Source organism: Gobio gobio (genome assembly GCF_949357685.1).
Source record: "Gobio gobio genome assembly, chromosome: 16".
Taxonomy (NCBI): domain Eukaryota; kingdom Metazoa; phylum Chordata; class Actinopteri; order Cypriniformes; family Gobionidae; genus Gobio; species Gobio gobio.
In genome coordinates, this window is record NC_137109.1 from 10,345,487 (window position 1) to 10,366,867 (window position 21,381).

At 41.5% G+C, this 21,381-nt stretch overlaps 5 protein-coding genes across 20 annotated transcripts in view; all 5 read right to left on the reverse strand.

Moving 5' to 3' along the window:
* Positions 1 to 21,381, reverse strand: part of LOC307140223 (protocadherin gamma-A11-like) — a gene marked incomplete at its 5' end in the record, with an annotated part of 277,967 nt that overhangs the window by 48,838 nt on the left and 207,748 nt on the right. The gene's annotated exons all lie outside the window — the stretch shown is intronic.
* Positions 1,799 to 8,485, reverse strand: LOC307139463 (uncharacterized protein; the record flags this gene model as incomplete). Its single annotated transcript, XM_079838463.1, has 3 exons — positions 1,799 to 1,858; positions 2,215 to 4,665; positions 6,047 to 8,485. 3 exons carry the CDS (start codon positions 8,483 to 8,485, stop codon positions 1,799 to 1,801), a joined length of 4,950 nt encoding a protein of 1,649 aa, XP_079694589.1.
* LOC307139464 (protocadherin gamma-A11-like) lies at positions 12,624 to 14,821 on the reverse strand (the record flags this gene model as incomplete). Its single annotated transcript, XM_079838464.1, is given in 2 exon segments — positions 12,624 to 12,655; positions 12,658 to 14,821. Coding segments are annotated over 2 exon segments (2,196 nt in total).
* LOC307139465 (protocadherin gamma-A11-like) lies at positions 15,028 to 18,119 on the reverse strand (the record flags this gene model as incomplete). The annotated part of the gene is made up of 2 exons (XM_079838465.1): positions 15,028 to 15,042; positions 15,684 to 18,119. The coding sequence occupies 2 exons, from the start codon at positions 18,117 to 18,119 to the stop codon at positions 15,028 to 15,030; spliced, it is 2,451 nt and encodes an 816-aa protein (XP_079694591.1).
* Positions 19,040 to 21,285, reverse strand: LOC307139466 (protocadherin gamma-A11-like; the record flags this gene model as incomplete). Its single annotated transcript, XM_079838466.1, is given in 2 exon segments — positions 19,040 to 19,071; positions 19,074 to 21,285. Coding segments are annotated over 2 exon segments (2,244 nt in total).

The following is a 21,381-nucleotide window of genomic DNA, read 5'->3' on the forward strand; positions in this document are numbered from 1 at the left end:
TACAGAACCTGAGGCGCGTTGTCATTCTGGTCCTGGATGATTATTTTCACGCTCGCGTTGCTGCTGAGAGGAGGAGAGCCTCCGTCCTGCGCTTTTACGCGGATGTTAAACTCTTTTGTTTGCTCATAATCAAAAGAACGGACAGCAAGAATCTCTCCGCTCTCTGCATTCACTGAAATATAGGTCGAGGCAGAGACGCCATTCACAAGAATATCCTCTAGAAAATATGAAATGCGCGCGTTATTGCCGGAGTCTTTGTCATGCGCTTTAACAGATAAAACAGAAACTCCGGGGGAATTATTTTCCATCACATATGCGGTGTATGACTGACGCTGAAACACAGGGGCGTTGTCATTGACATCAGAGATTTTCAGTCTCAGTGTTTTATTAGTAGAGAAAGATGGCGAGCCCTCATCAATAGCTGTTATTGTGATATTATATTCTGATATTTCTTCACGGTCTAAAAACTGCTCAGTAACTAAAGTGTAGAAATTTGAGGAAGACGATTTGATGCGAAATGGCATATCTGAATTAACTAAGCATTTAAATCGTCCGTTTTTACCGGAGTCTATGTCTTTAATGTTAAGCATCGCAATCACTGTGTCTGGGATGGAGTCCTCTGGGATGGGACTGGAAAAGGAGATAAGGCTGATAACAGGTGCATTGTCATTAACATCAGTCAATTCAATGAGCACTTTACTATTATCCGTGAGCCCTCCCTTATCCATGGCCTCAAGATTCAGTTCGTATTGCTTTGATTTTTCATAATCCAAATGGCCATTTACGCAAATTTGCCCAGTGTTCTGATCGATTCTAAAAAGGTCTACGTCTTTCCCAGAGCTTTGTGAAAACGAATATGTCACCTCACCATTTGCTCCTTTGTCTTTGTCTGTAGCGCTTACTGTCAGCACCACTGTACCTATCGCTGCATTTTCTGCTAAAGAAACTCTGTACACTGACTGACTGAACGCGGGTGTATTGTCGTTTGCATCAATTACTGTGACGCTTATTTTAACTGTTCCGGATTTTTGAGGGCTCCCTCCATCAAACGCAGTCAGGGTTAATTTCAGTTCTTCATCTCTCTCCCTGTCTAACGGCGATTGCAAAAGCATCTCTACGTATTTTGTACCATCATTGCGCGATAACTCTTTCAATGAAAAATAATCAGTTGGGATAAGAGTATATCGTTGAAGCGTATTCAAGCCTACATCAGGATCGTGCGCACTGTCTAAAGAAAAACGAGCACCGGGTACGGCAAGCTCACTTATCTGAAAGTGTATCTCTTTTCTAGTAAATACAGGAGAATGATCATTTATATCTAATATCTCCACGTCAATCCTATGCAGCTCCATGGGGTTTTCTAGAATGATCTGAAAATGTAAGGAGCAGGGAGACACTTGTGCGCACAGCTCCTCTCTATCTATCCTCTCTTTTACTACCAGCGTCCCTTTATCCACATTCAGACCGATGTACTCACGACTGTCCTCCGTAAAGATCCGCGCTCGACCAGATTTCAGCCTCTTAACATCCAAACCGAGATCCTGAACGATATTTCCCACCAGCGAGCCCTTTGTCATCTCCTCTGGAATAGAATAACGGACCTGCCCGCGCGCAACGGCCATGACAAAGACGCAGAGCACGAGAGGCTGCATTAGCCATGATGAAATCCGCGTCGAAGACGCGCCTCGTTGGGCGTAAAAACAACAAAGAACCGACATCATCCAAATCTTCTATTCCATGGGAAGACTATCCGAGGTTTTAGAAAGGATGTAAAATATCAGTTCTATAAAAAGAAGATTCAATCGATGGTCCAACGATCCAATGTTAGAAAGAGCCTGTGTGGAATGAGAGAGATATTCTGCAGAATGTGATGTCAGAAAGTGGAGGAGGATCTAAAAATTTGTGTTTAAAGCCCGAACACACTGACCAACAGCGGCACTTAGAGTTTAAAATAAATATTGCATTGAAAAATTGTTTGATAAATAGCAAATCGGATTCGAATTAAAAAAGCTAAAATAATAATAATCATCATAATAAAATTGTATTACTGCCATTTCAATGCAGATGTTGAATTGAACAAAATACTTACATAAAGGGACAATTAATGTAGTCAAAAAGCAAAGTGGAAAATATAAAACTGACATTTCTGTCAGGTAATGATTGACAGTTAAATTGGAAAGCAGACAATTCATATAAACATTCACACGAGCTCACCTGATCAAAAGAATCATCATTCAATCTCTCCCTTTGCGCATGCGTGAGTGTCTGTGTCCCACTGGTGTCCAGACTAATGATGCTCTCACTGCAAGGTCTGACGTATTTCAGATCACTCTTTCTGGAGTCAGTGGTTCTGCAAACCTCATAATTGTACACGTGCTGTAAAGTTCCTGTGCCGCCTACGTCTGCGTAAAGAGGCGGATAATACGGAATAACCGGAAGATTCGCTCCAGATTTATAAAACATCCGCTCGCGTCTCCATCTGTAGCATTTGACTGACAGTATGGCAATGATAGACACGATAAAGAGAAATGAAACCACAGCCAAAGCCAAGACTAGATAGAAAGTCAGGTTGTCGTTGTATTCTTTGTCGTGCGTAAAGTCAGTGAACTCCGAGAGCACTTCAGGGAAGCTGTCCGCCACCGCCACGTTAACATTGACTGTAGCTGATCGAGAGGGCTGGCCGTTGTCCTCCACTACAACAGTGAGTCTTTGTTTGACAGCATCTTTATCTGTCACTTGGCGAACAGTTCTTATTTCTCCATTCTGTAAGCCCACTTCAAACAGCGCCCTGTCTGTGGCTTTCTGCAGTTTATATGAGAGCCAGGCATTCTGTCCAGAGTCCACATCAACAGCCACCACTTTAGTCACCAGATAACCCACATCTGCCGAACGAGGCACTATTTCAGCCACCACAGAAGCGCCTGACTGGACCGGATACAGAACCTGAGGCGCGTTGTCATTCTGGTCCTGAATGATTATTTTCACGCTCGCGTTGCTGCTGAGAGGAGGAGAGCCTCCGTCCTGCGCTTTTACGCGGATGTTAAATTCTTTTTTTTGCTCATAATCAAAAGAACGAACAGCAAGAATCTCTCCGCTCTCTGCATTCACTGAAATATAGGTCGAGGCAGAGACGCCATTCACAAGAATATCCTCTAGAAAATATGAAATGCGCGCGTTATTGCCGGAGTCTTTGTCTTGCGCTTTAACAGATAAAACAGAGACTCCGGGGGAATTATTTTCCATCACATATGCGGTGTATGACTGACGCTGAAACACAGGGGCGTTGTCATTGACATCAGAAATTTTCAGTGTCAGTGTTTTATTAGTAGAGAAAGATGGCGAGCCCTCATCAATAGCAGTTATTGTGATATTATATTCTGGTATTTTTTCACGGTCTAAAAGCTGATCGGTGATCAAACTGTAGAAATTCTGGGCAGACGACTTCACTTTGAAAGGCAAATCTGTGGCAATTGAACATTTAACCTGTCCGTTTCTTCCTGAATCTAAATCTTTGACATTCAGCATCGCTATCACAGTCTCCGGTGCTGCGTCCTCGGGTATTGGGTTAGAAAATGAAATCACATTTATTACAGGGGGGTTGTCATTTACATCTGTAATGTCAATTATAACTTTACTAGAGTCAGTTAAACCACCTTTGTCTGTAGCATCTATGTTTAACTCAAACTGCTTCGCCCTCTCGTAGTCCAAATCCCCCTTCACGGTAATTTCACCTGTATTGGTGTCAATATGGAATAAATCAAGGGCTTTTCCTGAACTACGTGAAAAAGAATATGTGATCTCACCGTTTGCACCTTGGTCATTATCAGTGGCGCTTACCTTGATTACTACAGCACCATTCGGTGAATTCTCAAGTAAAGAAACACGGTAAACAGGCAGACTGAAAACAGGGGCGTTATCGTTTGCGTCTATGACCGTAACACTTATCCTGACAGTGCCAGTTCTCTGCGGATTGCCGCCATCAAAGGCTGTAAGAGTTAACTTGTGCTCCTGCTGAGTCTCTCTGTCTAATGGTAATTTAAGAACCATTTCGACGTATTTTGAGCCATCATTTCGTGATAGAACCTTCAAATCAAAATGATCTGATGGATTTAACGTGTATGATTTGAGCGCGTTAGTGCCAGTGTCAGGATCCTGGGCGCTGTCTAATGAAAACCGAGCCCCGGGAAGTGCAGATTCACTTATTTGAAAATCAATTTCCTTTCTGGCAAAAACTGGAGCATGATCATTGATATCTAATATTTCCACATCAATTCTATGCAGCTCCATGGGGTTTTCTTGAATGATCTGAAAATGTAAGGAGCAGGGAGACACTTGTGCGCACAGCTCTTCTCTATCTATCCTCTCTTTCACTACCAGCGTCCCTTTATCCACATTCAGACCGATGTACTCACGACTGTCCTCCGTAAAGATCCGCGCTCGACCAGATTTCAGCCTCTTAACATCCAAACCGAGATCCTGAACGATATTTCCCACCAGCGAGCCCTTTGTCATCTCCTCTGGAATAGAATAACGGACCTGCCCGCGCGCAACGGCCATGACAAAGACGCAGAGCACGAGAGGCTGCATTAGCCATGATGAAATCCGCGTCGAAGACGCGCCTCGTTTGGCGTAAAAACAACAAAGAACCAACATCATCCAAATCTTCTATTCCATACAGAAGAAAAGACAACGAAGAAGAGATTCAGAGAGGTTGAAATATATCATCTGAAGACACTGGGCAGCGAATGTGTCGATGTTCAGTGTTAAAGAGAGACCGTCTGAATGAAAGAGATATTCTGCAGAATGTGATGTCAGAAAGTGGAGGAGGATCTAAAAATGAGTGTTTAAAGCCCGAACACACTGACCAACAGCGGCACTTAGTGCATCAGAGAAATATTACACTGAAAAATACTGTTGAATAGAAATACATAAACTCAGCCTGGTCTCATTGCGAAAATGTACCTCTGGCAACGTTTTTGCAAACCCCAAAATACGTACCAATATGTACATATCACTGCAGTTTCAAAGTGATATGTCCACTGGGTGCCGCCAAAAGCTTCGTTTTTTTCCCGGAACAGATGAGCGTCAATCTGACGTTTTGTGACATTGTTTTTTTAACGTACACCTACACTAAACCCTAAACCTAACCGATAGTGTTAACAAAAGCAAATGTGACAAAAATAAAATAGTAACCATGTCTTGTTAACTTGTGTGAACTCATCTTTGAGCTCTTTTATCATGACTTGTCTTTCACGGGATTCGTACCTGAGCTTTCATTATTACAAGTACAAATCTGTACCAGCTGAGCTACTGAGCAAACTTATTATATAAAAAAAGCTGAGCATATGGAGCAGATTAAGTGACGCAAACTCCAAAACTCCAAAAATTTACATGGAAAAAAAAAAAACGATAAAAAGTGCTTGCTGTTTTACTGCCTCTAGTGTTCATTTCACTTTGAAACTGCAGAGATATGTACTTATTGGTACGTATTTTGGCGGTTTGCAAAAACGTTGCCAGAGGTACATTTTCACAATGAGACCAGGTTGCATAAACTATATGAACTGCGACCATTGTAAGTTACATTTTGTGTTCAAACAGCTGAAATATAAATACAATATGTTTTGAACCAAACACCTAAAATATGATGAAACGAAAATAGTAAAAAGCAAAGCAGGAAATATAACAGCCTTTAAATAATGCAGGAACAATTCATTATGACTCGCCCATGCGCGCACACATACACACACACAATAAAAACCTATTATAGTTGAATGAGTGTAAACTGGACAAATCTATATATTTTTAAGACGTTTAATATTTAATGTTGAAACAATAAGAATTGAATATGAAAAAGTGTGAAACATGAAGTCACCGAAATGATATACGTGCAGTAAACTTCAACTACAGCTGCCAGTGTTTTTCTACTAATCGAAAAAATATTTAAAAAGCCACAGTGCACATTAATAAAAATGAGGAAGTCAGAAAAAGACAAATAACATTTAAGTAAACAGAAAATCATTTGCATAACCATTCATTTCGAGCTCACCTGATCAAATGAATTGTCAATATTCAGTCTCTCCCTTTGCGCATGCGTGAGTGTCTGTGTCCCACTGGTGTCCAGACTAATGATGCTCTGACTACAAGGTCGAACAATTAGATCACTTTTTCTAGAGTCAGTGGTTCCACAAACCTCATAATTGTACACGTGCTGTAAAGTTCCTGTGCCGCCTACGTCTGCGTAAAGAGGCGGATAATACGGAATAACTGGAAGATTCGCTCCAGATTTATAAAACATCCGCTCGCGTCTCCATCTGTAGCATTTGACTGACAGTATGGCAATGATAGACACGATAAAGAGAAATGAAACCACCGCCAAAGCCAAGACTAGATAGAAAGTCAGGTTGTCGTTGTATTCCTTGTCGTGCGTAAAGTCAGTGAACTCCGAGAGCACTTCAGGGAAGCTGTCCGCCACCGCCACGTTAACATTGACTGTAGCTGATCGAGAGGGCTGGCCGTTGTCCTCCACTACAACAGTGAGTCTTTGTTTGACAGCATCTTTATCTGTCACTTGGCGAACAGTTCTTATTTCTCCATTCTGTAAGCCCACTTCAAACAGCGCCCTGTCTGTGGCTTTCTGCAGTTTATATGAGAGCCAGGCATTCTGTCCAGAGTCCACATCAACAGCCACCACTTTAGTCACCAGATAACCCACATCTGCCGAACGAGGCACTATTTCAGCCACCACAGAAGCGCCTGACTGGACCGGATACAGAACCTGAGGCGCGTTGTCATTCTGGTCCTGAATGATTATTTTCACGCTCGCGTTACTGCTGAGAGGAGGAGAGCCCCCGTCCTGCGCTTTTACGCGGATGTTAAACTCTTTTGTTTGCTCATAATCAAAAGAACGAACAGCAAGAATCTCTCCGCTCTCTGCATTCACTGAAATATAGGTCGAGGCAGAGACGCCATTCACAAGAATATCCTCTAGAAAATATGAAATGCGCGCGTTATTGCCGGAGTCTTTGTCATGCGCTTTAACAAATAAAACAGAGACTCCGGGGGAATTATTTTCCATCACATATGCGGTGTATGACTGACGCTGAAACACAGGGGCGTTGTCATTGACATCAGAGATTTTCAGTGTCAGTGTTTTATTAGTAGAGAAAGATGGCGAGCCCTCATCAATAGCAGTTATTGTGATATTATACTCTGATATTGCTTCTCGATTTAATAACTGTTCAGTAACTAAACTATAGAAATTGCTGGTCGATGATTTGATTCTAAAGGGTAAGTCTGCAGCAATAGAACATTTGACGTGTCCATTTCTCCCTGAATCTAAATCTTTGACATTTAACATCGCTATCACAGTGTCAGGTGCTGCGTCTTCAGGTATTGTGGTAGAAAATGACATCACGCTTATGACAGGGGGGTTATCATTTACATCCGTGATTTCAATAAGTACTTTGCAAGTATCTGTTAAACCACCCTTATCTGTCGCTTCTATGTCTAACTCGTGGTATTTAGAAATCTCAAAATCTAAATCACCTTTAACTCTGATCTCCCCGTTTAGAGACCCGATGTTGAAAATATTTGAAACACTACGGCTGCTTTGAGACAAATAATATTCAATATCTCCGTTTGCACCCTCGTCTGCATCTGTGGCGGATACTGTAATGATGAGAGAGTCCAAAGGGGTTTTTTCGGGCAAACTAACTCGATAAACAGATTGGGTAAATGATGGAGCGTTGTCGTTTGCATCAAGAACAACAATATTTATCTTAACAGCGCCAGATTTTGCAGGACTGCCTCCATCGTATGCGGTTAAAATCAATTTATGTTCACTTTGTTTTTCTCGGTCTAAGTGAGCCTGCAGCACCATCTCTACATATTTAGTGCCATCAGGGCGAGACAACGATTTTAGTGTGAAATAATCGCTGGGATTGAGTTTATACGTCTGAAGTGTATTAAGACCTACATCTGGATCTTTAGCGCTTTCCAATGAATATCGAGCTCCAGGAATGGCTGATTCACTTATTTGAAAATCAATTTCCTTTCTTTCGAATGTAGGAGCATTATCATTAATATCTAATATTTCTACATCAATCCTATGCAGCTCCATGGGATTTTCTAGAATGATCTGAAAATGTAAGGAGCAGGGAGACACTTGTGCGCACAGCTCTTCTCTATCTATCCTCTCTTTCACTACCAGCGTCCCTTTATCCACATTCAGACCGATGTACTCACGACTGTCCTCCGTAAAGATCCGCGCTCGACCAGATTTCAGCCTCTTAACATCCAAACCGAGATCCTGAACGATATTTCCCACCAGCGAGCCCTTTGTCATCTCCTCTGGAATAGAATAAAGGACCTGCCCGCGCGCAACGGCCATGACAAAGACGCAGAGCACGAGAGGCTGCATTAGCCATGATGAAATCCGCGTCGAAGACGCGCCTCGTTGGGCGTAAAAACAACAAAGAACCGACATCATCCAAATCTTCTATTCCACACAGAAGAAAAGACAACGAAGAAGAGATTCAGAAAGGTTGAAATATATCATCTGAAGACACTGGGCAGCGAATGTGTCGATGTTCAGTGTTAAAGAGAGACCGTCTGAATGAAAGAGATATTCTGCAGAATGTGATGTCAGAAAGTGGAGGAGGATCTAAAAATGAGTGTTTAAAGCCCGAACACACTGATCAACAGCGGCACTTAGTGCATCAGAGAAATATTACACTGAAAAATACTGTTGAAGAGAAATACATAAACTATATGAACTGCGACCATTGTAAGTTACATTTTTGCGTTAAAACAGCTGAAATATAAATACAATATGTTTTGAACCAAACACCTAAAATATGATGAAACTAAAATAGTCAAAAGCAAAGCAGAAAATATAAAACAGCCTTTAAATAATGCAGGAACAATTCATTATGACTCACCCATGCGCGTACACATACACACACAATAAAAACCTATTATAGTTGAATGAGTGTAAACTGGACAAATCTATATATTTTTAAGACTTTTACTATTTAATGTTGAAAAAAATAAGAATTGAATATGAAAAAGTGTGAAACATGAAGTCACCGAAATGATATACGTGCAGTAAACTTCAACTACAGCTGCCAGTGTTTTTCTACTAATCGAAAAAATATTTAAAAAGCACACAGTGCACATTAATAAAAATGAGGAAGTTAGAAAAAGAAAAAATAACATTTAAGCAGAAAACAGAAAATAATTTGCATAACCATTCATTTCGAGCTCACCTGATCAAAAGAACCGTCAATATTCAGTCTCTCCCTTTGCGCATGCGTGAGTGTCTGTGTTCCACTGGTGTCCAGACTAATGATGCTCTCACTGCAAGGTCTGACGTATTTCAGATCACTCTTTCTGGAGTCAGTGGTTCTGCAAACCTCATAATTGTACACGTGCTGTAAAGTTCCTGTGCCGCCTACGTCTGCGTAAAGAGGCGGATAATACGGAATAACCGGAAGATTCGCTCCAGATTTATAAAACATCCGCTCGCGTCTCCATCTGTAGCATTTGACTGACAGAATGGCAATGATAGACACGATAAAGAGAAATGAAACCACAGCCAAAGCCAAGACTAGATAGAAAGTCAGGTTGTCGTTGTATTCTTTGTCGTGCGTAAAGTCAGTGAACTCCGAGAGCACTTCAGGGAAGCTGTCCGCCACCGCCACGTTCACATTGACTGTAGCTGATCGAGAGGGCTGGCCGTTGTCCTCCACTACAACAGTGAGTCTTTGTTTGACAGCATCTTTATCTGTCACTTGGCGAACAGTTCTTATTTCTCCATTCTGTAAGCCCACTTCAAACAGCGCCCTGTCTGTGGCTTTCTGCAGTTTATATGAGAGCCAGGCATTCTGTCCAGAGTCCACATCAACAGCCACCACTTTAGTCACCAGATAACCCACATCTGCCGAACGAGGCACTATTTCAGCCACCACAGAAGCGCCTGACTGGACCGGATACAGAACCTGAGGCGCGTTGTCATTCTGGTCCTGGATGATTATCTTCACGCTCGCGTTGCTGCTGAGAGGAGGAGAGCCTCCGTCCTGCGCTTTTACGCGGATGTTAAACTCTTTTGTTTGCTCATAATCAAAAGAACGGACAGCAAGAATTTCTCCGCTCTCTGCATTCACTGAAATATAGGTCGAGGCAGAGACGCCATTCACAAGAATATCCTCTAGAAAATATGAAATGCGCGCGTTATTGCCGGAGTCTTTGTCTTGCGCTTTAACAGATAAAACAGAGACTCCGGGGGAATTATTTTCCATCACATACGCGGTGTATGACTGACGCTGAAACACAGGGGCGTTGTCATTGACATCAGAGATTTTCAGTGTCAGTGTTTTATTAGTAGAGAAAGATGGCGAGCCCTCATCAATAGCAGTTATTGTGATATTATACTCTGATATTTTTTCACGGTCTAATAACTGATCGGTTGTCACAGTATAGAAATTCTGGGCAGATGACCTTATTTTGAATGGTAAATTTGGATCAATTGAACATTTAACCTGTCCGTTTCTTCCTGAATCTAAATCTTTGACATTCAGCATCGCTATCACAGTCTCCGGTGCTGCGTCCTCGGGTATTGGGTTGGAAAATGAAATTACGCTTATCATAGGTGCATTGTCATTAACGTCAATTAATTCAATAATAACTTTACTGGAATCTGTCAAGCCACCTTTATCTGTTGCTTCAACATGTAATTGAAAATGTTTTGATTTCTCGAAATCCAGGTCACCGTTAACAGTGATGTCACCACTTTCTGAATCTATATTGAATAGCTCTAAAGCTTTTCCTGATGTTTGTGAGAAGGAATACGTCAATTCAGAATTCGTTCCTTTGTCTTTATCAGTTGCAGTCACACTCACTATATCAGTGCCCTTTGGTGAATTCTCCAGTAAGGAAACTCTATATACAGGAAGACTAAATACAGGAGCATTGTCGTTTGCGTCGATTACAAGAACAGTTATTTTAATTGTGCCTGATTTCTGCGGACTGCCGCCATCAAACGCCGTCAATGTCAATTTATGCTCCTCTTGATTTTCTCTATCTAGTGGCGTTTGTAGAATCATTTCAACATATTTCATTCCATCACTTCCCATCTGTTCTTTCAGAGAAAAATAATCAGTTGGATTGAGCGTGTATCTCTGAAGGGTATTTAAACCTACATCAGAATCTTGTGCATTATCTAAAGAAAATTTTGCTCCGGGAACAGCTAGCTCACTAATTTGAAAGCTTATTTCCTTTCTAACAAAAACTGGAGCATGATCATTGATATCTAATATTTCCACATCAATTCTATGCAGCTCCATGGGGTTTTCTAGAATGATCTGAAAATGTAAGGAGCAGGGAGACACTTGTGCGCACAGCTCTTCTCTATCTATCCTCTCTTTCACTACCAGCGTCCCTTTATCCACATTCAGACCGATGTACTCACGACTGTCCTCCGTAAAGATCCGCGCTCGACCAGATTTCAGCCTCTTAACATCCAAACCGAGATCCTGAACGATATTTCCCACCAGCGAGCCCTTTGTCATCTCCTCTGGAATAGAATAACGGACCTGCCCGCGCGCAACGGCCATGACAAAGACGCAGAGCACGAGAGGCTGCATTAGCCATGATGAAATCCGCGTCGAAGATGCGCCTCGTTGGGCGTAAAAACAACAAAGAACCGACATCATCCAAATCTTCTATTCCATACAGAAGAAAAGACAAAGAAGAAGAGATTCAGAAAGGTGGAAATATATCATCTGAAGACACTGGGCAGCGAATGTGTCGATGTTCAGTGTTAAAGAGAGACCGTCTGAATGAAAGAGATATTCTGCAGAATGTGATGTCAGAAAGTGGAGGAGGATCTAAAAACGAGTGTTTAAAGCCCGAACACACTGATCAACAGCGGCACTTAGTGCATCAGAGAAATATTACACTGAAAAATACTGTTGAAGAGAAATACATAAACTATATGAACTGCGACCATTGTAAGTGACATTTTGCGTTCAAACAGCTGAAAGATAAATAAAAGATATTTTGAACCAAACACCTAAAATATGATGAAACGAAAATAGTCAAAAGCAAAGCAGAAAATATCAAAAAGCCTTTAAATAATGCAGGAACAATTCATTATGACTCGCCCATGCGCGCGCACACAATAAAAACCTCTTATAGTTGAATGAGTGTAAACTGGACAAATATATATGTATATATATTTAAAGACGTTTATTATTAAATGTTGAAAAATTAAGATTTTAATATGAAAAAGTGTGAAACATGAAGTCACCGAAATTATATAAGTGCAGTAAACTTCAACTAGAGCTGCCAGTGTTTTTCTACCAATCGATTTTTAAAAAAAAAAAACACTGCACATTAATACAAATGAGGACTTCAGAAAAAGAAAAATAATATTTAAGTAGAAAACAGAAAATCATAAATATTCACTCGAGCTCACCTGATCAAAAGAACCGTCAATATTCAGTCTCTCCCTTTGCGCATGCGTGAGTGTGTGTGTCCCACTGGTGTCCAGACTAATGATGCTCTCACTGCAAGGTCTGACGTATTTCAGATCACTCTTTCTGGAGTCAGTGGTTCTGCAAACCTCATAATTGTACACGTGCTGTAAAGTTCCTGTGCCGCCTACGTCTGCGTAAAGAGGCGGATAATACGGAATAACCGGAAGATTCGCTCCAGATTTATAAAACATCCGCTCGCGTCTCCATCTGTAGCATTTGACTGACAGTATGGCAATGATAGACACGATAAAGAGAAATGAAACCACAGCTAAAGCCAAGACTAGATAGAAAGTCAGGTTGTCGTTGTATTCCTTGTCGTGCGTAAAGTCCGTGAACTCCGAGAGCACTTCAGGGAAGCTGTCCGCCACCGCCACGTTAACATTGACTGTAGCTGATCGAGAGGGCTGGCCGTTGTCCTCCACTACAACAGTGAGTCTTTGTTTGACAGCATCTTTATCTGTCACTTGGCGTACAGTTCTTATTTCTCCATTCTGTAAGCCCACTTCAAACAGCGCCCTGTCTGTGGCTTTCTGCAGTTTATATGAGAGCCAGGCATTCTGTCCAGAGTCCACATCAACAGCCACCACTTTAGTCACCAGATAACCCACATCTGCCGAACGAGGCACTATTTCAGCCACCACAGAAGCGCCTGACTGGACCGGATACAGAACCTGAGGCGCGTTGTCATTCTGGTCCTGGATGATTATTTTCACGCTCGCGTTGCTGCTGAGAGGAGGAGAGCCTCCGTCCTGCGCTTTTACGCGGATGTTAAACTCTTTTGTTTGCTCATAATCAAAAGAACGAACAGCAAGAATCTCTCCGCTCTCTGCATTCACTGAAATATAGGTCGAGGCAGAGACGCCATTCACAAGAATATCCTCAAGAAAATATGAAATGCGCGCGTTATTGCCGGAGTCTTTGTCATGCGCTTTAACAGATAAAACAGAGACTCCGGGGGAATTATTTTCCATCACATATGCGGTGTTTGACTGACGCTGAAACACAGGGGCGTTGTCATTGACATCAGAGATTTTCAGTGTCAGTGTTTTATTAGTAGAGAAAGATGGCGAGCCCTCATCAATAGCAGTTATTGTGATATTATATTCTGAGATCATCTCCCGATCCAAAAGCTCATCAGTTACTAAACTGTAGAAATTTGGGGTTGATGATTTTATTTTAAACGGTAAATTATGAGGAATAAAGCACTTAACTATTCCGTTTTTACCCGAATCTAAATCTTTGACATTCAACATTGCTATTACAGTCTCTGATGCGGAATTCTCCGGCACTGGGTTTGAAAATGAAACTACGCTTATTATAGGAGCATTGTCATTTATATCAGTAATTTCAATATGTACTTTGCTGGTATCACTTAATCCTCCTTTGTCTGTTGCTTCCACGTATAATTCATATTTTTTGGATTTCTCGAAATCTAAAGGACCATTAACTGTAATTTCACCTTTACTTGAATCAATTTGGAAAAGGTTAGATAAACGTTCACTGCTCTTGGAAAAAGAATACGCAACCTCTCCATTAGATCCCATGTCTCCATCAGTTGCACTAACCCTTAACACTGTGGATCCTTTAGAAAAATTCTCTGGAATTGAAGCTCTATAGACTGACTGACTGAAAACAGGTGCATTGTCATTTGCATCTAAAACTATAACATTTATCTTGATGGTGCCCGTTTTTTGAGGGTTTCCGCCATCGAATGCAGTTAAGATCAATTTATGTTCCTCTGCCGTTTCTCTGTCAAGGGGTTTTTGCAAAGTCATTTCTACGTATTTTGTTTCGTCGAGATGAGCAGGTATTTTAACTGTGAAATGATCGGATGGAGTTAATTTATATGTCTGAAGAGAATTTAGACCTACATCTGGATCATTGGCGCTATCGATTGAATATCGAGCCCCAGACAAAGCTGATTCACTTATTTGAAAAGTAATCTCTTTGTTCATGAAAGAAGGAGCATGATCATTGATATCTAATATTTCCACATCAATTCTATGCAGCTCCATGGGGTTTTCTAGAATGATCTGAAAATGTAAGGAGCAGGGAGACACTTGTGCGCACAGCTCTTCTCTATCTATCCTCTCTTTCACTACCAGCGTCCCTTTATCCACATTCAGACCGATGTACTCACGACTGTCCTCCGTAAAGATCCGCGCTCGACCAGATTTCAGCCTCTTAACATCCAAACCGAGATCCTGAACGATATTTCCCACCAGCGAGCCCTTTGTCATCTCCTCTGGAATAGAATAACGGACCTGCCCGCGCGCAACGGCCATGACAAAGACGCAGAGCACGAGAGGCTGCATTAGCCATGATGAAATCCGCGTCGAAGACGCGCCTCGTTGGGCGTAAAAACAACAAAGAACCGACATTATCCAAATCTTCTATTCCATACAGAAGAAAAAACAATGAAGAAAAGATTCAGAAAGGTGGAAATATATCATCTGAAGACACTGGGCAGCGAATGTGTCGATGTTCAGTGTTAAAGAGAGACCGTCTGAATGAAAGAGATATTCTGCAGAATGTGATGTCAGAAAGTGGAGGAGGATCTAAAAACGAGTGTTTAAAGCCCGAACACACTGACCAACAGCGGCACTTAGTGCATCAGAGAAATATTACACTGAAAAATACTGTTGAAGAGAAATACATAAACTATATGAACTGCGACCATTGTAAGTGACATTTTGCGTTCAAACAGCTGAAAGATAAATAAAAGATATTTTGAACCAAACACCTAAAATATGATGAAACGAAAATAGTCAAAAGCAAAGCAGAAAATATCAAAAAGCCTTTAAATAATGCAGGAACAATTCATTATGACTCGCCCATGCGCGCGCACACAATAAAAACCTCTTATAGTTGAATGAGTGTAAACTGGACAAATATATATGTATATGTATTTAAAGAAGTTTATTATTAAATGTTGAAAAATTAAGATTTTAATATGAAAAAGTGTGAAACATGAAGTCACCGAAATTATATAAGTGCAGTAAACTTCAACTACAGCTGCCAGTGTTTTTCTACCAATCGACATTTTTTTTTTAAAACACTGCACATTAATAAAAATGAGGACTTCAGAAAAAGAAAAATAATATTTAAGTAGAAAACAGAAAATCGTAAATATTCACTTGAGCTCACCTGATCAAAAGAACCGTCAATATTCAGTCTCTCCCTTTGCGCATGCGTGAGTGTGTGTGTCCCACTGGTGTCCAGACTAATGATGCTCTCACTGCAAGGTCTGACGTATTTCAGATCACTCTTTCTGGAGTCAGTGGTTCTGCAAACCTCATAATTGTACACGTGCTGTAAAGTTCCTGTGCCGCCTACGTCTGCGTAAAGAGGCGGATAATACGGAATAACTGGAAGATTCGCTCCAGATTTATAAAACATCCGCTCGCGTCTCCATCTGTAGCATTTGACTGACAGTATGGCAATGATAGACACGATAAAGAGAAATGAAACCACCGCCAAAGCCAAGACTAGATAGAAAGTCAGGTTGTCGTTGTATTCCTTGTCGTGCGTAAAGTCAGTGAACTCCGAGAGCACTTCAGGGAAGCTGTCCGCCACCGCCACGTTAACATTGACTGTAGCTGATCGAGAGGGCTGGCCGTTGTCCTCCACTACAACAGTGAGTCTTTGTTTGACAGCATCTTTATCTGTCACTTGGCGTACAGTTCTTATTTCTCCATTCTGTAAGCCCACTTCAAACAGCGCCCTGTCTGTGGCTTTCTGCAGTTTATATGAGAGCCAGGCATTCTGTCCAGAGTCCACATCAACAGCCACCACTTTAGTCACCAGATAACCCACATCTGCCGAACGAGGCACTATTTCAGCCACCACAGAAGCGCCTGACTGGACCGGATACAGAACCTGAGGCGCGTTGTCATTCTGGTCCTGGATGATTATTTTCACGCTCGCGTTGCTGCTGAGAGGAGGAGAGCCTCCGTCCTGCGCTTTTACGCGGATGTTAAACTCTTTTGTTTGCTCATAATCAAAAGAACGAACAGCAAGAATCTCTCCGCTCTCTGCATTCACTGAAATATAGGTCGAGGCAGAGACGCCATTCACAAGAATATCCTCAAGAAAATATGAAATGCGCGCGTTATTGCCGGAGTCTTTGTCATGCGCTTTAACAGATAAAACAGAGACTCCGGGGGAATTATTTTCCATCACATATGCGGTGTATGACTGACGCTGAAACACAGGGGCGTTGTCATTGACATCAGAGATTTTCAGTCTCAGTGTTTTATTAGTAGAGAAAGATGGCGAGCCCTCATCAATAGCAGTTATTGTGATATTATATTCAGACATTTCTTCACGGTCTAAAGGCTGATCAGTTATCAAACTATAGAAATTTGAGGATGATTGTCTGATTCGAAATGGTAAACTAGGATTAATTAAGCATCTCACCTGTCCATTTTTCCCCGAATCCAAATCTTTGACATTCAGCATCGCTATCACAGTCTCAGGAGCTGAGTTTTCTGGTAAAGGGTTTGAGAACGATATTACATTAATTACAGGGGCATTATCATTAACATCTGTAATTTCCACCATGACTTTAGCAGTATCTGTTAAACCCCCATTGTCTGTTGCCACCACGTTCAATTCGTATTTCTTGGATTTTTCAAAGTCTAGAGGGGCAACAACAATAATATCACCATTAGTTGGGTCAATACTGAAAATATTCAAGATGCTGATTTGCGAAACTGAATAAGACACTTGCTTATTTGTTCCTTGATCTGCGTCAGTTGCACTAACCTTTAATACTAATGAACCCTTTTGCGCATTTTCAGCGACAAGTGCTGTATATACAGATTGACTAAAAACTGGCGCGTTGTCATTTGCATCCAAGACATTGATGTTTATTTTTACTGTACCGGTTTTTTGGGGAGTTCCGCCGTCAAACGCCGTCAAAATCAGATTATGCGCCTCCTGTTTTTCTCTGTCTAATGGTGTCTGCAAGACCATTTCCACATATTTAGTACCATCAGTGTGAGACAACGTTTTGAGCACAAAATGGTTGTTTGGATTTAATTTATATGTCTGAAGAGAATTTAGACCTACATCAGGATCATTAGCGCTATCGATTGAATATCGAGCCCCAGACAAAGCAAGTTCACTTATTTGAAAAGTAATCTCTTTGTTCATGAAAGAAGGAGCATGATCATTGATATCTAATATTTCTACATCAATTCTATGCAGCTCCATGGGGTTTTCTAGAATGATCTGAAAATGTAAGGAGCAGGGAGACACTTGTGCGCACAGCTCTTCTCTATCTATCCTCTCTTTCACTACCAGCGTCCCTTTATCCACATTCAGACCGATGTACTCACGACTGTCCTCCGTAAAGATCCGCGCTCGACCAGATTTCAGCCTCTTAACATCCAAACCGAGATCCTGAACGATATTTCCCACCAGCGAGCCCTTTGTCATCTCCTCTGGAATAGAATAACGGACCTGCCCGCGCGCAACGGCCATGACAAAGACGCAGAGCACGAGAGGCTGCATTAGCCATGATGAAATCCGCGTCGAAGACGCGCCTCGTTGGGTGTAAAAACAACAAAGAACCAACATCATCCAAGTCTTCTATTCCATACAGAAGAAAAGGCAACGAAGAAGAGGTTCAGAAAGGTTGAAATATATCATCTGAAGACACTGGGCAGCGAATGTGTCGATGTTCAGTGTTAAAGAGAGACCGTATGAATGAAATAGATATTCTGCAGAATGTGATGTCAGAAAGTGGAGGAGGATCTAAAAATGAGTGTTTAAAGCCCGAACACACTGACCAACAGCGGCACTTAGTGCATCAGAGAAATATTACACTGAAAAATACTGTTGAAGAGAAATACATAAACTATATGAACTGCGACCATTTATTTATATTTCAGCTGTTTTAACGCAAAATATAAACTACAAAGATGTTTGAACAAAACAACTAAAATATAAGGAAAGGAAAATAGTTAAAAGCAAAACAGAAAATGAAAATATCAAAAAACCTTTAAATAATGCAGGAACAATTCATTATGACTCACCCATGCGCGCACACACAATAAAAACCTCTTATAGTTGAATGAGTAAACTGGACAAATATATATGTATATATATTTAAAGACGTTTATTATTAAATGTTGAAAAAATTAAGAATTGAATATGAAAAAGTGTGAAACATGAAGTCACCGAAATTATATAAGTGCAGTAAACTTCAACTACAGCTGCCAGTGTTTTTCTACTAATCGAACAAAGATTTTTTAAAAACACTGCACATTAATAAAAATGAGGACGTCAGAAAAAGAAAAATAACATTTAAGTAGAAAACAGAAAATCATAAATATTCACTCGAGCTCACCTGATCAAAAGAACCGTCAATATTCAGTCTCTCCCTTTGCGCATGCGTGAGTGTCTGTGTTCCACTGGTGTCCAGACTAATGATGCTCTCACTGCAAGGTCTGACGTATTTCAGATCACTCTTTCTGGAGTCAGTAGTTCTGCAAACCTCATAATTGTACACGTGCTGTAAAGTTCCTGTGCCGCCTACGTCTGCGTAAAGAGGCGGATAATACGGAATAACCGGAAGATTCGCTCCAGATTTATAAAACATCCGCTCGCGTCTCCATCTGTAGCATTTGACTGACAGTATGGCAATGATAGACACGATAAAGAGAAATGAAACCACAGCTAAAGCCAAGACTAGATAGAAAGTCAGGTTGTCGTTGTATTCCTTGTCGTGCGTAAAGTCAGTGAACTCCGAGAGCACTTCAGGGAAGCTGTCCGCCACCGCCACGTTAACATTGACTGTAGCTGATCGAGAGGGCTGGCCGTTGTCCTCCACTACAACAGTGAGTCTTTGTTTGACAGCATCTTTATCTGTCACTTGGCGTACAGTTCTTATTTCTCCATTCTGTAAGCCCACTTCAAACAGCGCCCTGTCTGTGGCTTTCTGCAGTTTATATGAGAGCCAGGCATTCTGTCCAGAGTCCACATCAACAGCCACCACTTTAGTCACCAGATAACCCACATCTGCCGAACGAGGCACTATTTCAGCCACCACAGAAGCGCCTGACTGGACCGGATACAGAACCTGAGGCGCGTTGTCATTCTGGTCCTGAATGATTATTTTCACGCTCGCGTTGCTGCTGAGAGGAGGAGAGCCTCCGTCCTGCGCTTTTACGCGGAACTGGAAATCTTTGATCTGCTCGTAATCGAAAGATCGCACTGCATGTATGACTCCACTATCAGCACTAACGGACACTAACGAGGACACGGGCACTCCGTTAACCGACGAGTCCTCCAGTATGTAAGACACACGGGCATTCTGGTTAAAATCTGCGTCTCTGGCTCTGACTGTGAATATGGAAAGACCCGGTGTGTTGTTTTCTTGAACAGAAGCCTCATATGAGCTCTTCTCAAAGACGGGCGCGTTATCATTCACATCTGATATCTGTAAGGAGAGAGTGACGCTGCTGGAGAGAGAGGGCACGCCCTCATCAGCGCACGTCACACTGATGTTATACTCAGACTCTCTCTCTCGATCCAAATCATTATCGGACACAATACTATAAAATCCATTGGAAGTTGATTTGATTGTAAAAGGAATGTTTTCATTTACACTGCACTGGACCTGCCCGTTACTGTCAGAATCCGGATCATTCACACTGATGATGGCAATCACAGTACTCTGTGACGAGTCCTCCGGTACGGCGTTAGATTTTGACATTACTGTGATGACTGGCGCGTTATCATTTACATCAATCACATCGACCATTATTTTACTAGAATCAGACAGTCCACCTTTATCTACTGCTTCTATATCAATTTGGTAATGCTTAAATGATTCAAAGTCAATTTTTCCGACTAATGTCACCAGTCCATTTTCATCGATATGAAAAATATCAGATACGCCGTCACTGTTTGCAATTAAATAACTGACTTCTCCATTTGTCCCTTTATCTGAATCAGAAGCGCTCACAGTGATGAGTGGCGTGCCGCTCTGTGAATTTTCTGTAATGATCGCCCTATAAACAGGCTTAGTAAAAACTGGAGCATTGTCGTTAACATCAAGCACTGTAATATGAATCTGAACCGTCCCTGATTTAGGTGGTTCTCCGCCATCTATTGCGGTTAATATCAGAGACATGTTTTCCTGTTTTTCTCGGTCTAACGGCTTTTGAAGAATCATTTCAACCTTTTTACTCCCATCACTCTGACCATGAGTTTTTAAATTAAAATGATCAGTAGGTTGCAGAAAATAACTCTGTAGGTCATTAGCTCCAATGTCTGCATCTATTGCTTTCTCCAGCATGAATTTTGAGCCTATCACTGCTGATTCGCTTATCTCAAAACGTCTCTCGTCTCTTTTAAAAATGGGAGATTTGTCATTTATATCTGTAATTTCAACAGTTACCCTAAACAGTTCCATAGGATTATCGAGTATAATCTGTAAATGCAGCGCGCAAGGCGTTGTCTGTCCGCACAGCGCCTCTCGGTCTATTCTCTCTTTGATAAGGAGGACTCCTCTTTCTTTATTCAGCTCGATGTATTCCGCGCTGTCTCCTGTATAAATACGCGCTTTACCCGATTTCAGTCTCTTTAAATCTAAACCCAAATCCTGCGCTATGTTCCCGACTAAAGAGCCTTTCGCCATTTCTTCAGGAATGGAGTAACTGACCTGCCCGAGAGCTGAACTGAGAGAGAGAAAGCAAATAAACAGCAGTACTTGCCGCGCCATTGTTCTGTCCGACATTTTGCTCAAGACCAAATAAACGAAGTCACGGTGTATCCAAATCAGAGTCTTAAAGCGTTCAGGTCGAGAATAGAATAAGTCCAATACTAGTGAGGA